Source organism: Balaenoptera musculus, chromosome 8, assembly GCF_009873245.2.
Source record: "Balaenoptera musculus isolate JJ_BM4_2016_0621 chromosome 8, mBalMus1.pri.v3, whole genome shotgun sequence".
Taxonomy (NCBI): Eukaryota; Metazoa; Chordata; class Mammalia; order Artiodactyla; family Balaenopteridae; genus Balaenoptera; species Balaenoptera musculus.
This window is the reverse complement of record NC_045792.1, coordinates 13,650,958-13,668,617: the sequence shown is the minus strand read 5'-3', so window position 1 is coordinate 13,668,617 and position 17,660 is coordinate 13,650,958. Positions and strand designations below refer to the sequence as shown.

Genomic DNA, 17,660 nt, shown 5'->3' with positions numbered 1-17,660 from the left:
TTTGAAAGTCCCCAAGCGATGCTAACTCTCAACCAAGGCTGAGGACTCCTGCCCTGGGGCAGGGGGTGTGAACCGCACAGGGCGGAAAACTGGCAGAAGACTTGGAAATGTTGGTCTCTGAAGATAGGGAAGGCTGTCCTGAGGAATGGGGACAGAGCATTCCTAAGGAAGGGGAGGAAATTTTCCTGAAAATTGGAAAGTTGTATGCCAGGGAATGGGGGGGTAGTGTCATTAAGCTATGGAGGTTATCTTGAGAGAATGAAGAGCCTGTCTAGGAAGTGGAGGGAGACAGTCCATTTGGGAATAGGGTTCCCAGAGGCTTCATAGCAGAGAGGACTTTAGGGTTTAAGCCCTGTTCTGTTACCAACTAAATGTGTCCTCTTGACACATGGCTTAGCCTCACTATGCCTCAGTTTCTTTATCTGTAAAGAGAGGTTGTAACACCAGCCTCATAGGGATATTGTGAGGATTAAATGAGATAATGCAACTGTTGGGGGGGGGGAGATCTACAGTAGAGCACTGGGGGTTAACTTGGAGAATGGGGGTTCCTGAGGAACAGTGGTGATGTGGCGCATGGGGTCGGGAAGGTAGAGAGGGCTGGATCCAAAATCTTTATGAAACTCTAAGTCACAGGGGGGGGGCCTGGAGACATCCTGCAGGGGCCGCCAGCCTCCAGGCTTCAGAGAGGCTGGCAGAGGGGGGGGACCAGCGGGGGAGAGATTTGACTGCTAGTAACCTCTCATCTGCTGCAGCAAGGAGAAGCCTCAGTCACGGCAGCAACACCAGCAGCCTCCCCTCCCATCCGTCTCTGCTGTGGGACAGGTGGGAATTTAAAAGCTCAGGTCACGTGTCTCTGCTGGCTAACCTACTTACCCCTTGAAGACTGGGGCGGGGGCAGGCAGGGGCCAAGAGGAGTTGCCTGAGGAAGGATCAAAGCAGGGAAAAACCCCGAGAGTGCTCTGGGCACTTCCGTTTGAAGACTTGTCGGGTGAGGGAGAGAATGCACACGTATGTGAGAAGACGCCAAAGACAGTGTTCTGTGAGCCCTGTGCATGCCCTGGCACACATGTGCCTCCAGCATCAGGCAATGCCTGTCTTAAAGGCCCGAATTTGCCTGGGAGAATGACGATTTCTACACTTGGAGCAGGCTGAGCTCTGGGTACCAGTTTAACCTTGGAGCTGCCTGCAAGCTCTCCCAAAGCAGCCACCCTCTGTCTCTTTTTTAACCAGTCTCCTCGCCTTTAGAGAGGGAAAGGGTAGGCGGGGGAGGGGGCGGGGGGGGGGAGGATGTCCCACGATTCTTGCTTTCAAAGCATTTTTATCTAGTTTGGGGATTCCCAGGGGATGCCTGAGCTCAAGGGCCAGAACTGAGGGAAATTAATTGGGGTGGTGGTGGTGCAGACAGGCTGACAGCTCCACAATCCCTTGAGAGTGACGGAATCTGCACCCCCCAATTCCCCTCCCCCTCCGCCACCACCGTTGTATAGTCTGTAATCCAGGGACGTGTCCCCACTGAGTGACTTCAGCTCTCCCTTCCTCAGTGCCCCCAAGTCGGCCCTTCGCCACCAATTCCCCAGTCCCGGGTCCACAACTGCACTCGCTGCGGCACCCCACGTCGCCGACGCGTCGCTCCCCTTCGCCGTCCTCGCCCCCCGTGGGCAGCGGGGCGGCGCGGGCTCTTTAAGAACAGCGGGAAGGGCGAGCAGCAGCTTGGAGGAGAGCGCAGTCGCCCGGCGGGTTCGGGAGGACAAGGCACCGAGGGTCGGGCTCAGGGAACCAGGTGTGCGCGGCCAAGCTGAGTAGGGGCGCGCCCCAGTCGCCCCTCCCCAACCCTGTCATCTCTCTTCAGACCTGAGGCCCGAGCCCTCCCCTGTCGCCCGCCCCGGCCCGGCCCCGCCCCGGCCCTGCCGCCGGGACCGGGAGCCGGGACGCCGGTGCTGCAGCCGGAGGCAGGTAAGAGGGCCTGGAGTCTCCATCCTCGGCCCGCGGCAGCGCTAAGCATCTCGGCTCCGCACCGGCCCGGGGGCGCCTCAAGGTGACCAGGCTTGCGGAAGATGGGAGGGGGATGAGCCCGCCATGGGGGGCTTAGTTGGCAGTGGGGATTTGGAGTCCGGGTGGTGCGCCCATCCCTGGGGAGAGCCCGGGGCGCGCGGACCCAGGGGCGCAGGCGGGAGGGGCTAGCCAGGGCGTCTCGCTCAGGGATGGGGAGGGGAACGCAGCGGGAGGCCCAGAGCCTCCTCTTCCTCCGCCTTCGCCTGGTCCACCCTGTGCTCACCCTGCTACCCTGACCTCCTAGCCGGCAGCCTCCGCCAGCCGCCCCTTCCCCCCCCTCCCATCCAGTCCCCTGGGGCTGCTGGCCTGCGGGGTAAGGAGATTAGAGCCTCCGTGGGGAGGAGGGAGGGGTGCGGGCTTCGAGGGGCCGAGCTGGGGCCAGGCTAGGGCTGGGGCTGCCCGGGACCGAGGAGAGGTCGGGACTGATCGTTGCTGCGCGGGGAGTGGTGGTCGGGGGAGGGCAGATGCTCTGGCGGTGGGATGTGGGCTGCTCCCAGTAGCCGGTCTACCCTGAGAAGGAGGCGGGGAGTGGGGGCGAGGGCACATTAGAAAGCAAGGGAGCTCTGAGCCAGGGATCGGGGTCTGCCCCAAACTGAGCAGGCCCTCTCCCTGCAGGCCGGCGGCGGCGTGATGGCGGAGAAGGCGCTGGAGGCCGTGGGCTGTGGACTAGGACCTGGGGCTGTAGCCATGGCCGTGGCGCTGGAGGATGGGGCGGAGCCCCCTATGCTGACCACACACCTGAAGAAGGTGGAGAACCACATCACCGAAGCCCAGCGCTTCTCCCACCTACCCAAGCGCTCAGCCGTGGACATCGAGTTTGTGGAGCTGTCCTATTCCGTGAGGGAGGGACCCTGCTGGCGCAAACGGGGTAAGGGAGCAGCCTGATGGGGAATTGTGAGCCCCCACGAGTTGCCCCTTTGGGAGCATGAGGCCTGGATGTCCCCTCTTCTGTAAATCCGGCAGGAGCGGGTCCACCAAAATCTATGCCCCTCATTCACTGTGCACACAGCTGAGGTGCCGGGGGTCTGCACTCCCCTTACACCTGTAAACACCATGGGACACTAGATTCAATTGGTTATTTCCTCTTCCAAGATGACACTATCACCTCTGGTCCATGAGGAGTTTTCCTTTGTTATTTCAGGTAGAGCTCCTGCCTCTGAGGGCTGATATGAGAAATTAGGGGCTGTGCTGCAGGGGTTGTCCTCAGTGGTTAGCAAAAATCCTTGGACCTACAGAGCTCTGCTAATTTTAAAAGATGTTCTCCTTCCTGTCTTCTTACTTCGCTCTTGCCGAAGTCCTCCGAGGCACGGAAGGTGAAGGCTTGACAGGATAGATGACATCCCTGTATTATTAATAAGGAAACTGAGGCCCAGAGAAGTTGAGTAACTTGACCAATGTCACACAGCTAATAAGTGGCAGACTTGGGACCAGAAGCCAGGTTTTCCAGCTCTCCATGCAGCGTTCCTTTCTCTCTCTTAACTTCCCTGTTAAGCATTCCCATCTCCTCCTTGTTTCTCCCATTAGGACAGGGGGGTAAGGTCTGGCTGGGGCTCTGAGTTCCTTTGAACCCTGACCATCTCCTGCATCCCCTGCAGCTTTTGCCCCCCACCCCACCCACCCTCCCTGCCCTGGGCAGGTTGAGCTGGGAATAGGGGAAGCTGGGTTTTTCCCCAGAGCCTGGGTGTGGATCAGGGGTGGAGCTGGGACATTGTTCTCTGAGGTTTAAGAAATGTTTGGGGTGCTTCAGAGCAGGGCTGAGCCTGAACTCTCTCTGCCCTCCCTACCCTCACTCCCATGAGGGACCAAAAGGTCACAGGGCCTGAGCCATTGGAAACTGAGGTATCCGGGCTCCCTGCTCAGCACCTTAACACTAAGCAGCCTCTCGGCCCTGAGACCAGCTCCGGGCCAAATGAGGAGGTAGTTGTTATTTCCCTAGCCCTCACAGTTTTAAGGAGAATGAAGATATAAAAGAAACGTGTCTAGATGGGCCAGCTCTCTGGCTGCTTCAAGCCCAGCCACAGCAAATGGGCACCCCTGACCAAGTCCTTCCCTCCTTTGTCCTTGCCAGCCCCATTCTGCTTTACTGGCCATTTTGCCGTCTCGTCCATCCCTTGCCCCTTTCTCTGCCCTCTGTCCTCCTCTTTCTGCCTTCTCTTTTTACTTGAATTCCTGTCCCCTTCTCTGGAGGACAGAAGGCAATTAGAGGTAGGCAGAGAGGAAAAAGAGCAAGGGGCGTGGAGAGAGGGAGATTTCTGTCTTTCCCACGTAAGGATTTGTCACTCACCTCTCCTAATTACAAAGGACACTTCTTGATTTTTAAAACCCTTTTCTATTAATTATTATTAATTATCTTACTTATTATTCATAATAACCTTATTATGTCCTTGGGAGGAGATATACTATCCTTATTTTATAGATGAGGAAATGGAGGCCCTGAAGGATTAAGTGACTTCATAAAATTCTGAAGAGAGTTACTGACTGAGGCAGATCTAGAACTGTGGTGGGTCTCCATCCTGAAGGCATGGCAGGCCCCTCCCATGATGAGCAGTTGTGGTCCAGCAGGAGCCCCAAGACATGGGTTCCTAGCCACTTGTAAGCTGTGTGACCTTGGGCAGGCTGCTTACCCTCTCTTGGCCTTACTTTCCTCGTCTGTAAACAGGGATGATAATACCCACCACACAGGCTTGTTGTGCGGCTCAGCTGAGATGTTAGCTGTGAAAATGCTTTGTGAAAGGCAAGCGTAGGGTGATATTTGAATTCAGCAATAGTGTTCAATCAAGTGCTTGGTGGGGATTAAATGAAGGGAGGGGTCATCATTGTCAATTTCTTCCCCTGCAAAAGAAATCGCTTCCTGTGAGTAGCTCTGAAAGGCATACCCTGGCATGCACAACCACACTTCTTTCTAATTGACGGCGATGATGAATGAGGCAGAGGGTTGGAATCCATGATTTCCCCTCTCCCAGTAAAGAACTTGCTGTGTGTGTGACCTTGGGTAAGTCACTGGATGTCTCTGGGCCCCAGTTGCCTCATCCATGTTGCTACAGCAGTGACTGAGGCACTGAGCTTTGTAAACTGGAAAGCACCATACGGGCAGTTGGTGTGATCAGAATGCCAGAGTGGGCAGCAGCTGATCCCCTGTCTGACCGGATATGTCCAGAGGGACGGCTGGGTGCTGTGGAGGGAGGGTGAAAGATCACATCCCTTCACTGCCTCTGCTAAGGAGGTAGAATGGAGAGGGAATTGGGCTCCTTACGGGTGGGAGGAGGGTGGTAGTGAGCAAAGTACCTGGTAGGGGATTGGTGTTTCGGCCTCACTGAGGCAGGTCTGCAAGCCCAGCAGGCAAGGCCAGCCTCCTTGGCTTCATCTTTCCTCTCCACCCACTTGTCTCACCAGTTGACTCCGTGGAGTCTCTGCCCTTTGTTCCTTGGATTGTATTACATATATGCTGTTATATAGCAGAGCTTTTCCTCCCAAAGCCTGGAGAGCCTCTGCCTTCCTTTCCCATTTTGAAATGCTGCTCATGCCACCTCTTCCATGAAGCCATTCCTGATTTTCCCCTTGCCCTTCCACCCTCATCAGTTCCATTTTCTGCATTCTCATTGCACATGATTTGTACTTCTGTTATAACCCTTATTTTATCTTTCTTCAGATCCATAGATGGTTTCTTGTCCATCTTTTTAACCTAGACTATCACCATCTTGAGTGCAGGAACTATGTCTTCCTCATTTTTTTGGTGCACTCTCTGGTACAGAGCTTGGAATGTAGTATATATCAATAAGCGCTTGCCAAATGGGATTAATTATAAAATATCACTTGTTTTTAATGGGCTCTATGTGCCAAGCACTGTGTCATATGCTTTACATATATTATCTCATTGAATCTTTATAGCAACCCTATGAGATAGGTACTATCATCCTCATTTTACAGATGAGGGACCTGGAGCTCAGAGAGGTTAAGCAACTTGCCCAAGGTCACACAGCTGGTAAGTGTGGAGCCAGAATTTGAACGTAGATCCACCTGACTCCAAACTGGTACTCTTAATGCATATGCTGCCTCCCAGTGAGTGAATGAAAGGTGAGATTTTACTGGGCCATGTTAGGGTCTGCAGAGACTGGTGGGCAGAGAGAGCACCCTGAAGAAGGCTTTTTAGAATGAGGCCAAGGTAGAACCAACACTTATTGAGCATCTAGTATGTGCCAGCCAGTCTGCTAAGGTTACAAAGATGAGTAAGACACAGACCCTTCCTCCAAGGAGCTCACTGACTAAGAGGCTGGAGGAGGGGAATGAGGGGCAGGCACATCAAGTAACAAACGTGTTGGCATATGAGAAGTGCTATGGGAGCACAGAGGACAGTCAGCCAGCTCAGGCTGGATCGTTGGGAAAGTCTTCCTGGAGGGGATGAGAGAGTGGCCGCTGTGTTTGTAGAAGAGTAGAGTCTACTGTAACTTTGATCTCCTCTCCACGCCCATCCATCAGATGTGGGGGTTTTCCCACGGCCTTCAGAAAAAGCACTGCCGGCTTCCCTGGTGGCGCAGTGGTTAAGAATCCGCCTGCCAATGCAGGGGACACGGGTTCGAGCCCTGGTCCGGGAAGATCCCACGTGCCGCGGAGCAACTAAGCCCGCGAGCCACAACTACTGAAGCCCGCGTGCCTAGAGCCCGTGCTCCGCAACAAGAGAAGCCACCGCAATGAGAAGCCCACGCACCGCAACGAAGAGTAGCCCCCGCTCACTGCAACTAGAGAAAGCCCGCGCGCAGCAACGAAGACCCAATGCAACCAAAAATAAATAAATAAATAAATGAATTAAAAAAAAAAAAAAAAAAGGAAGAGCATTGTCACCTCGGGTACTTTGACATTAGTGGTGGTCGTTTCTAGGGGGACGGGGTGAGAGGGTATAGGTTATTGTTGGGGCTCTGAGGGTCGTTCCTCCATCCTAACCAATTCACAGTGAGCAGGGACTGCCTATTTCACTGACAGCCATGGCTCCTAAGAGCTTGGGGTGTCTCTGTTCATTGTAGCCCTGATCAAAAGTTCCTCCCTCCCTCACTGCAGGTTATAAGACTCTCCTTAAGTGCCTATCAGGTAAATTCTGCCGCCGGGAGCTGATTGGCATCATGGGCCCCTCAGGGGCTGGCAAGTCCACGTTCATGAACATCTTGGCAGGATACAGGTGAGAACAAGGCTGGGGTAGAATGGGGGCAGGACCAGGCAGAGGGGTCCCCTGGGGAGCACAGAAGTTGTTCTGAAGTGACCCTGAGCCCCATCCCCAACCAACGTTCCTTCAGGGAGTCTGGAATGAAGGGGCAGATCCTGGTCAATGGGAGGCCGAGGGAACTGAGGACCTTCCGAAAGATGTCCTGTTACATCATGCAGGACGACATGCTGCTGCCACACCTCACAGTGTTGGAAGCCATGATGGTGAGAGCTGGATGGCCGTCCCCTCCTCCTAGTCCTTCCCTTTATCCGCTGTCCCCGTCCTTCCCATTGGCTAAGGGGTCAAGGCTGTGCCCCCTCCCACACATATCTGATCCGCCTTCTCTCTGGGCCCCAGGTCTCTGCTAACCTGAAGCTAAGTGAGAAGCAGGAGGTGAAGAAGGAGCTGGTGAGTGGGGGAGGGTGGGGGGGGGGACGGGTCAGCTGCCCTTTTCAGTGCTGCTGAGTTCTGGGGCCCCCGAGTTGGGTGGTAAGAGAGGGGCGGCCAAGGCTGGGACATCACGCTTCAGGGAGATGCTTACTTAAATTGGGGTGGTGCTGGGGGAAGCAGAGACTCTGAAGCTGACCTGGGGTGGGTGGGCGGCCGGGCCAGGTGACAGAGATCCTGACAGCACTGGGCCTGATGTCCTGCTCCCACACGAGGACAGCCCTGCTCTCCGGAGGGCAGAGGAAGCGCCTGGCCATCGCCCTGGAGCTGGTCAACAACCCACCTGTCATGTTCTTTGACGAGCCCACCAGGTATCTCTCCCCCTCCTCTCCCACCAGGATGCCTCCTCCCCTCAGCCCAGAGCCAGGGCTAGAGGCTGCATCTGCTCCACTGCTGGAGACAAGAGCATGTGTCTGCAGCCTCCTGGGGCCAGAGAAGGGCTCCACCCCTGCCAATCCTGTTGCCATAGCAGCCCCATCCTTCACCCTAGCAGAAATCCCGATGTCCTCCTTGACGTATGTCGCCTGCTCCTTCTCTCCCCCACAGCCAATCAATCGCCAAGTCCTGCTGATTCTACGTTCTTTTTCCATCTCTCAGATTCGCCCCATCCCCATTCTTAGTGCCAGTGCTTAAATTCAGGACATCATCAACTCTTGCCTGCATTTCTTCAAAAGACTCCTATCTCCTCATCTCCAGTCTCTCCCAGCCCATCCTTCTTCCAAACTGCAACCAGAGTGAGCTTTCTAAAAGAAAAGTCTGGCAATGCTCACTCCGCTGCTTCAAAATATGCAGTGATTCCCATTTGCCCTCAGAATGAAGTCAGAGGACTTACAAGGTCCTGGTCTGGACCTATTTCTCTGGCCTCACATCTTGCTTCACACTGTCTTGTATTTCATGCTCTAATAATACTGAATCACTTATAATTCTCTTAGTCAAGCCGTGTGTTTCATGCCTCTGAGCTTTGCACATGCTGTGTCTTCTGCCTGGAATGCCCTTCACCACCGCACCTGCCCTTCCTCCCTCCCTCACCTGGCTTAGCTCTTTCTTCTGCCAGACTCACTCAGGAAACTTCTCTGACTACCCTCCAACACCTTTGTACAACAGAGCTTAACCCTCCCCCTACTTCACCCCATGTTTCTACAGCATGGTCCACATTATCTCAAATGATCTGTGCATTCCTCTCTCTCTCCCTCCCAACCAGAGTCTATGTCTTATTTATTCATCTTTGTAATCCCAGTGCCTGGCATTCAACAGGTGCTTAATAATTGCTTGTTACACCTAACAGTACTCTGGGCTTCTTGGTACCTCCAAATGCCTGAATCGTACAGTGTGGATGGGATAAAGGGATGGCCAGGGTGACCCCCTTCCTGCCAGCTCCCTCGCCCTCATAGCAGCTGCCCTATCCAAACAGTCCCTTCCCTTGTCTCTGCCCACCTCACCCCGCCCCCTGGTGGCCTCTCTCTGGACAGTGGTCTGGACAGCGCTTCCTGTTTCCAAGTGGTGTCCCTCATGAAGTCCCTGGCCCAGGGGGGCCGTACTATCATCTGCACCATCCACCAGCCCAGTGCCAAGCTCTTTGAGATGTTTGACAAGGTGAGGGTTCTCTGGGATGCAAAGGTGACCGGCCTGCGATGGGGAGAGGGAAGGGGTCAGTAGAGGTGTCATGGGACCTGCCTGACCCGCTCATGGTGTTTTCCTCGTCCTTCTCTTTCTGCCTCAGCTCTACATCCTGAGCCAGGGTCAGTGCATCTTCAAGGGCGTGGTCACCAACCTGATCCCTTATCTGAAGGGGCTCGGCCTGCACTGCCCCACCTACCACAACCCAGCTGACTTCAGTGAGTGGGGGCCTGTTGGTAGGGGCTGGGTTATGGTGGCGGGCCAAACTTGGGGGTTCAGATCATGCATTTCGGCCTCCCAGGGGCAGAGATCTCACTGTTGCCTGCCTTCCGCGCACACCCAAGGAAGGGCTGGCTTGCCCTTGGGAAGCAAGGATAGATCTTAGCTGAGCACACCCCTCTGTGTCCCCCAGTCATCGAGGTGGCCTCTGGCGAGTACGGAGACCTGAATCCCCTGCTGTTCAGGGCTGTGCAGAATGGGCTCTGTGCCATGGCAGAGAAGAAGAGCAGCCCTGAGAAGAATGAGGTCCCTGCCCCCTGTCCCCCTTGCCCTCCGGTGAGTAGGGGTGGAGAGGGCAGAGTGCAGAGTGGGGGAGGAGAGAGAGGACCATGGACATGGCCCTGCCAAAGAGGACATGCCCCAGAGGCATCACAACCACTGGGTACTTAGGAAGAACCCAGGACTTGGAATAGACCTGCTATTAGCTGTGTGACCTTGGGCACATTACTTAACCTCTCTGAGCTTCGACTTTCTCATTCATTTATTTGTTCAACAAATTCTTACTGAGCGTCTGTAGCACATTGTCCTTAGTGCCACCTGGTAAACAAGACTGAAGCTGTCTCTGGCCTCATGGTCAGTGTGGTTTACTATCATCACTAACTTGGAGGTGACGATACTTATTTCACAGGGTTATTGGGAGGACTAATTAGATCATCACGCAAAGCTCTTCGCACCGTAGCTGGTACAGTTGGTGTTCGTTCCATGCCAGCTGTCTTCCTTAAATGAGATACTATAACCCTGGAAGACTGGGAGGGTTATTGTTGCTGTTGTCATCATTATTTTTTTTTTGTCATCATTATTATCATCGTTAATAATATTGTGAAACTGGTGGCATAAAGGTATTACACCCTTAGGGTAAATGTTTTCAATGGATTAAAGCGTAGTGACTGGGGAATTCCCTGGTGGTCCAGTGGTTAGGACTCTGTGATTTCACTGCCGAGGGTGTGGGTTCGATCCCTGGTCGGCCAGTAAGCTGCGCAGCGCGGCCAAAAAAATAAATAAATGAATCAAATAAATAAAGAGAAGTGACTGATCTATTAGTAGCCCCCATGGGTGTCCTTAACTCCTTTCTATGTCCTCCCTCCCAAGTTTTTTCTCCCTTTTTGTGTCTCTCTCTGAATCTCACTCTGATTCACACCGCTAAGGCCAGCTTCCAGGTACCCAACTCAATGGTGGAGAATTCTGGAGGACCCTTGCCCCAGGGACGGGCTCAGGGGTTTTCCCACCAGCTGAGCTGGGTTCGTGGTGGGGAGTAGGGTAGGGTCACCTGATCCAGTTTCCTCTCTCTAGGAAGTGGATCCCATTGAAAGCCACACATTTGCCACCAGCACCCTCACACAGTTCTGCATCCTCTTCAAGAGGACCTTCATGTCCATCCTCAGGGACACGGTGAGACATCAAGTTGGGGGAGGGGAGGCTGGCATAAGCCTGGCCTTGTGGGGTGTAGGATCCCAGCAGCTGGGATAGTGATGGGGCCCCTCCCCCAACAGCTCCCCCTAATGCCCCCGTGGGTCCCTGTGCCTGTGAGGGCACGCCCACATTCCTACCCAAGTGTGGCCTGCCCATCCCTAGCCTGTGATCCATCCTCTCTCCTCGTGATCACCCCTCACACAGGTCCTGACCCACCTGCGGTTTGTGTCCCATGTGGTGATCGGCGTGCTCATTGGTCTCCTCTACCTGCACATCGGTGACGATGCCAGCAAGGTCTTCAACAACACGGGCTGCCTCTTCTTCTCCATGCTCTTCCTCATGTTTGCTGCCCTGATGCCAACTGTGCTCACCTGTGAGCCGAGCTGCCCTGGGCGTGGGGCGGGAGTGGGGGGCACGGGGTAAGGCCAGGGTGCTGGACAGCTGTGCCTGATCGGCCTGTGTCCTCAGTCCCCTTAGAGATGGCCGTCTTCATGAGGGAGCATCTTAACTACTGGTACAGCCTCAAAGCGTATTACCTGGCCAAGACCATGGCCGATGTGCCCTTCCAGGTGAGCCTTTTCCTCCCCCCACACTGCCTCCCTCCTGTCTTGCTCCTTCCATCCTTGCTTGCTTGCCTCCCTTAACCTTGTTACCTGCCATCCTTTCCTTGACTTCTTCTCGCTTAGCAACAGGTGGTGAGCACCTGCCATGCACCAGGCTCCATGCCAGGCACTAGGGATATAGCAACAAACATGACGGAAGTAGTCTTGACCTTGTGGAACTTATGTTCCGGTGAGAATAAGAGAGGACAAACAGAAAATGATGGAAATAACAGCCCTACAAATGACTCTGTGAATCTTATTCGAGGCAGTAGAGAATAACGTGGGCTCTGGAGCCGTACTGCTCCTCGTTAGCTGTGAGACATTGGGCAAGTCACCTAATCACTCTTTGCTTTAGTGTCTCCATCTATAAAGCGGAATGATGATAGTATCTACCTCGGGATCGTTTCTGAGAAGGAAATGAGTTAATACACGTACAGTACTTAGAATAGTGCTCAGCACATACTAAAGTACCCGATAATGTTTGCTGGGTTTGGTTGTTGTTATTGCCACCACTACCCTGTTCCAAGCACCAGGGCCACCAAAAATCCGCAGGACACCTTTAAGCAAGTTAGAAAACATGTCTCCCTTCCTCAGGGTGGAGGCTGCACTGTGCTAGGGTGAGAAGAGCTCGGCTGGGGCTCCACCTCTGGTTGCCTCTTGGTTGGGCGCCTTGTGCAGGGAAGAACCTGCCCTACTGTACGTGGTAGGCTCGGTCCCTGTCCTCCAGGAGTCGATGGCATCCAGGGGGACAAAACGCTCTCATATACACAGTTAATTAATTAACAATATAAGGAATATGCTGGTCCAGATGGGAAGGGCCTTCAGAGAAGTCACCGTGCCTGAACGGGTCCGAGCGGGCCTGAAGAGGTGAGGCTGGAGGATGAATGAAGTTCTTCGAGCCGGGGAGGAAGGGGACGTGTCAAGTTCACGTGACTGCATGAACGGGAGTGCAGAGGCAGGAGCAGCCACGATGCTCTAGCAATTGCTGTCCTAGAGGTTCTGCCTGGGTGGAGTGGCGGGTCTTGGCCTCTGCCCAGCCCTGTGCCCACTCCCCAGGTGGTGTGCCCGGTGGTGTACTGCAGCATTGTGTACTGGATGACAGGCCAGCCAGCTGAGACCAGCCGCTTCCTGCTCTTCTCAGCCCTGGCCACTGCCACGGCCTTGGTGGCCCAGTCTCTGGGGCTGCTGATCGGAGCTGCCTCCAACTCCCTACAGGTGAGGGGCTGGTAGGTGGCGGCCCCCAAGAGGGGGGGACGGAGTCTGGTGGGAGGAATCAGGGACTGGCCTAAGGAATGGGATGGATCTATGGGAAACCTGGGGGCCACCCCAGTCCTGGGTCTGTCCTGATCACCCCTGTGACGGCCCGGTCGCCTTCCCTCCCCTCCAGGTGGCCACATTTGTGGGCCCAGTTACCGCCATCCCTGTCCTCTTGTTCTCCGGTTTCTTTGTCAGCTTCAAAACCATCCCCACCTACCTGCAGTGGAGCTCCTACCTCTCCTATGTCAGGTCAGTGCCCCTTCCTCACCATCTGCCCCTGCTCCTCCCTGTAGGAGGCCATGCCCCAAGGGTGAGAGATTGCACCTGGGCTCTGGCAGTTTGCCCAGGGAGCAGGGTCCCTGCGCTCTGTGTCCCGCTCTGATGCCCTTGCTTGCCTAGGTATGGCTTTGAGGGGGTGATTCTGACCATCTATGGCATGGAGCGAGGAGACCTGACCTGCTTGGAGGAACGCTGCCCTTTCCAGGAACCACAGAGCATTCTCCGAGCGCTGGATGTAGAGGACGCCAAGCTCTACATGGACTTCCTGGTCTTGGGCATCTTCTTTCTGGCCCTGCGGCTGCTGGCATACCTTGTGCTCCGTTACCGGGTCAAGTCAGAGAGATAGAGCTTTGCCCTGGCCTGCACCCCAGCCCCTGCAGCAGGAAGCCCCCGGCCCCGGCCCTTTGGGACTGTTTTAACCTCGTAGACTTGGGCCCCGGCTGCTGGTGCAGCCGCCCTCCCCTCTCTCAGCTCCTCCACAGGCTGGCTGTCGGACTGTGCTCCCAGCCGTGGCCCTGGGGCTGGGGGCGCCAGGCCTCCCCGCCACGCCCAGGAGTCTTCCCGAATTGATGTGGTCTGTAGGTCTGTAGCTTCCTCCCTCCTCTTTCCAACATCTGCATGCAAAGACCACGGGAGGCTGCCACCTGCCTTCTGCCCCTGCACCCCCGCTCCTCTGTTGTCTGTCTGGGAGCCCCAGGCTCTCCAGGCCCCCACTGACAACTGACCAAAGCGGCCCCCCCGGGGGTCCCCACAACACAAGTGTTTGTAAACTGGGCTGTTATAAGGTTAGTGTTCCAGGGCTGGGCCCTGGTGGGGTCCCCTGGATGTCCCATTTGGACGTTGGAATGGAGCAGGGATGGACTCTGGAAGTCTCTTCCACCTCCTCACCTCTCCCTGCCCCTAGACCCTGGCTGATTTGGACAATCTGTTGGGACAGAAGCTGGGTTTTCTGTCTGGATCATCCCTCCCAATCCTGGGGATTGGAGAGGCCTGGCGCCATGGGCTGTCCCCTGGACTTCTCCCCGTCACCTCTGGTGGGGGCCGGGCCTATGGCACCTCTGCAATAATGTCTGTGTTTCTCTCCCATCCGCCACTGGAACTGGAGAATGCACTTTATTCTGGGGGGTGAGTGGGAGAAGACCCAAGCCTCCTTTCTTGCTGCTCGCGTGGTCCCGCAATGCTCCCTCACCTCTCCTGAGTTACAGGCACAAATATGCGAACAGGCAATCTCGGCCCTACACACACTCGCTGTCCCGCTGTGGCTCACAGGAAGAGTGATGGTGGTGGTGATGGTGGGTGCTGTGGGAAGGGCCGTGTCACCCTCCTCCCGGGGACCCCGCTTTGATTCTAAGGATGAGGCTGGTGCTGCCCTGGGCGTCTCCAGGATCCGCAGGTGTCTACCCCCCAGTCTTCCCTCCCTCCCTCCGTCCCAAGCCAGGGGTGGCACAGGGCACCAGCTCCCTGGAGTTCAGGACCCCACACAAGCACAAGCATGAGCATAAGATGAATTGGCCACTGCCACCCCATGGCTCTTCTTTTGTGTGTCAAGCTGGCAATCTCACTCCCCCTCTCCTTCCATGGCCACTTGCTGCTCATTCAAACTCTCGTCCACGTCTCTCCACCTGCTTTCTATCAGCCAAGGTGGGCCCTGGGCACCAGAGCAGCATGCCCACGGCACCAGAGCGACAGACACACCTAGAACATGTCTGGCTTTCCTGGGGGTGCGGGTCCAGGCTCATTCTACTTCTGATTTCCCCTTCCCCTAGGGCTCTTGTCCCCCCTTCGTCCTGTACACACACCTCTCTACATTCTTTACCCTGCCACGGATTCTCCCCGTCACACAGAGATGCCGGTTGTATTTGTGGGAGTTCACCCATTATTAATAAAACTTATATTTATACAGTATGCGGTGTGTAAATGTGTGTGGGTCCGGCACCTGGTACCATGGGCTGTGAGAGCTCTTGGCAAGAAGTCTATGAGCTTCAGGGAGGCTGTGGCAGGGGATGGGAAGTCAAGCAGGTGAATGTGTATCTTATGAGATATTTGTATCAAGCTTCACATCTTACAAATGCTTATGTTCATTATCTCAAGGGAGTGTCAGGTCAACCCTGCATTATCTCTCACGACAACCCATTTTGCAGATGAGCGAACCGAGACTTGGGTTAAGTAACTTGCCCAAGGACCCTTAGCTAATGGAAGTGGGAACCAGCTCTGGCAACCAGGTCTTCTGCCTCCGGACCCCTCATCCTTGGCCTTGGCCCATGATGCTTGTTACTGGTGGATCTGCAAACTGCGTGCAGGGACTCCGTGTCTGTTGCCTAGGTGCATTCTTGCCTGAGTGATACGTGACTCTCTTTTCAGAACTCACTGAGCCCTTGTTCCCCGGTTGTGCCTATGGGGGAGTGGGGAGGTTAGGGGCTGTGAAGGCAGTGAGAAGCAGAAAGCCCCAGGGACCTAAGCTCCAGGATGAGAGTGGAAGGCGCCCCACTGGGCTCAGCACAACTTTCCTCATTTCTTCCTCGCTTCTTTCCTACCGAGCCACACTCCCATGGCCAAGCCATCAACCACCAGGACTACAAATGGCTCTGGTAGCCTGAGATTTGGAGTAGGCAATTGTCCAGAAGGCCTTGAGGGCTGGTGGCAGGATGACCCAAGAAGCAGTACATTGTCTCTCCCTCTTCCCTCCTGATCCTGAGCTTGGGGACTGAAGGAAGGGGCTGCCATCAGTCCTGCCGGCTGCCTGGGATACCCTAGTTGTGCTATGCTCCGGGCTAGGGTAGGGCCCAATCTATGACCGGATGGGTGATTGCCTGGAGATGGACTAACTTTGTTTCTTATGGGGGTGGGAGCTGGGGGTGGGAAGTGGGGCATGGGAATGGGAAGTGGGAAGTCTGAGTCCTAGCACCTGGAATTCTAGCTAGCTTTAGGGGGCACTCTGGGTGCCACCTTCTCCCTGGAATGATACCAACACGTGGCTCCTAAAAGTCAGAGGGCACAAAATTCTGCCACTATATAGTCTTTCTTAAGATTCTTCATTTTTACTCTTTCTCTTTTAAGATGAAATTTAAAATACTCCCCAAAGAGTAAAATTTATAAGTTCACACATCTGTAAGTTCCCCTCGGAGCTAAAGGAAATGAACAGCCATTCCAGAGCCAGCAAGGGCCATTCAGGCACCGAGAACATTCGTAGAGTGGCTCACAGAGAACATTTGTAGAGCGGCTCACAGAGAAATTTCGTAGAGTGGCTCACATATTTGCGAAGAAAGCACTTTTTTTTTTTTTTAAATATTTTATTTATTTATTTATTTATTTATGGCTGTGTTGTGTCTTCGTTTCTGTGCGAGGGCCTTCTCTAGTTGCGGCAAGCGGGGGCCACTCCTCATCGCGGTGCGCGGGCCTCTCACTATCGCGGCCTCCCCCGTTGCGGAGCACAGGCTCCAGACGCGCAGGCTCAGCAGTTGTGGCTCACGGGCCCGGTTGCTCCGCGGCATGTGGGATCCTCCCAGACCAGGGCGCGAACCCGTGTCCCCTGCATTGGCAGGCAGACTCTCAACCACTGCGCCACCAGGGAAGCCCAAGAAAGCACTTTTGATTCTTGGAGCAACTCCATGAGGCTACTAGGATGAGCATGATCATTTCCCCCTTTTACAGAGAAGGAAACCAAGGCTTGGAGAAGCAACTTGAGCAAGCTCTCAAGATGCTGTGCTCTTGCCCCTGAGAACCACCTGCGATTTCTCCCCCCAGTCCCAGGAACCTGCAGAGGGGGGGGCATCTAAGCATGTTTTGAAATGGGCCCACTCTCCCTGAATGCCGAACTTCCTGGACCCAGAGATCATTTCCTTCAACGCAGCTGCCTTCTGTGACAGGGTCTGTGCAAGGTGCTGGAGGGCAGAGATGACCAAAGCACTTCTCTGTGCTGTGGCTTTGTAGCACCTGCTGCCCCATCCTGAGGTCCGACGACAGAGCACATGCCCACAGTATGACTCACAGTACTTCTGTCTGCAAGAGGCCAGTCAAATTATATGTTATTAATAAAACCTATATGGCTGTCATGCCCGCTGCGGGGTGGGGAAGGGGAATGTCTTGCTCTGAGCTGTGTCCAGTAACGCAGCTAGGGGCCTGTCTGTCTCGCGTGGCTAGGAAAGTGGAGTGAAGCTAGAGGAGTCCTCCAGGCCTGAAATGTCACCCCTAAGATCACATTCACAGCGTTACTCTACCTCCTCTCCCCTCACCCCATCGTACTCCTCGTTCAGAACTTTGTTAAAATCAAACGTGCTCTTTTCCCTGCTGCCTGGAATGCCCTTCCCTTCTCTGGCTTTTTTTAATTTTTATTTTTTAATTGAAGTATAGTTGATTTACGATGTTTCAGGTGTACAGCAGAGTGATTCAGTTATACATGTATGTATATATATACACATATATATTCTTTTTCAGATTCTTTTCCATTATAGGTTACTACAAGATATTGAATATAGTTCCCTGTGCTATTTGTTGTTTATTTAATTTATATGTAGTAGTGTATA

At 54.5% G+C, this 17,660-nt stretch overlaps 1 protein-coding gene across 6 annotated transcripts; it reads left to right on the top strand.

Moving 5' to 3' along the window:
- Positions 1 to 1,711: 1,711 nt before the first annotated feature.
- On the top strand, positions 1,712 to 15,035 carry ABCG4 (ATP binding cassette subfamily G member 4). Of its 6 annotated transcripts, none has more exons than XM_036859197.1 (15): positions 1,712 to 1,780; positions 2,668 to 2,920; positions 7,105 to 7,222; positions 7,338 to 7,470; positions 7,604 to 7,654; positions 7,859 to 8,004; positions 9,163 to 9,286; positions 9,414 to 9,528; positions 9,723 to 9,865; positions 10,880 to 10,978; positions 11,204 to 11,372; positions 11,468 to 11,568; positions 12,658 to 12,816; positions 12,989 to 13,107; positions 13,258 to 15,035. In XM_036859197.1, the coding sequence occupies exons 2-15, from the start codon at positions 2,683 to 2,685 to the stop codon at positions 13,481 to 13,483; spliced, it is 1,941 nt and encodes a 646-aa protein (XP_036715092.1). In that variant the 5' UTR covers positions 1,712 to 1,780; positions 2,668 to 2,682; the 3' UTR covers positions 13,484 to 15,035. The 6 variants fall into 6 exon arrangements, with proteins under 6 accessions (XP_036715092.1, XP_036715091.1, XP_036715090.1 ...); XM_036859196.1 differs by having other exon boundaries at positions 1,729 to 1,953; XM_036859195.1 differs by having other exon boundaries at positions 1,729 to 2,035.
- Positions 15,036 to 17,660: the final 2,625 nt, after the last annotated feature.

Bases quoted from the DNA above. Each gene is read 5' to 3' on its own strand.
- ABCG4 (XM_036859197.1), top strand. From the start codon at position 2,683: ATGGCGGAGAAGGCGCTGGAGGCCGTGGGCTGTGGACTAGGACCTGGG. The intron at 11,569-12,657 runs GTGAGCCTTTTC...CCCACTCCCCAG, and splicing joins TGGCCGATGTGCCCTTCCAG to GTGGTGTGCCCGGTGGTGTA. The intron at 13,108-13,257 runs GTCAGTGCCCCT...TTGCTTGCCTAG, and splicing joins TCCTACCTCTCCTATGTCAG to GTATGGCTTTGAGGGGGTGA.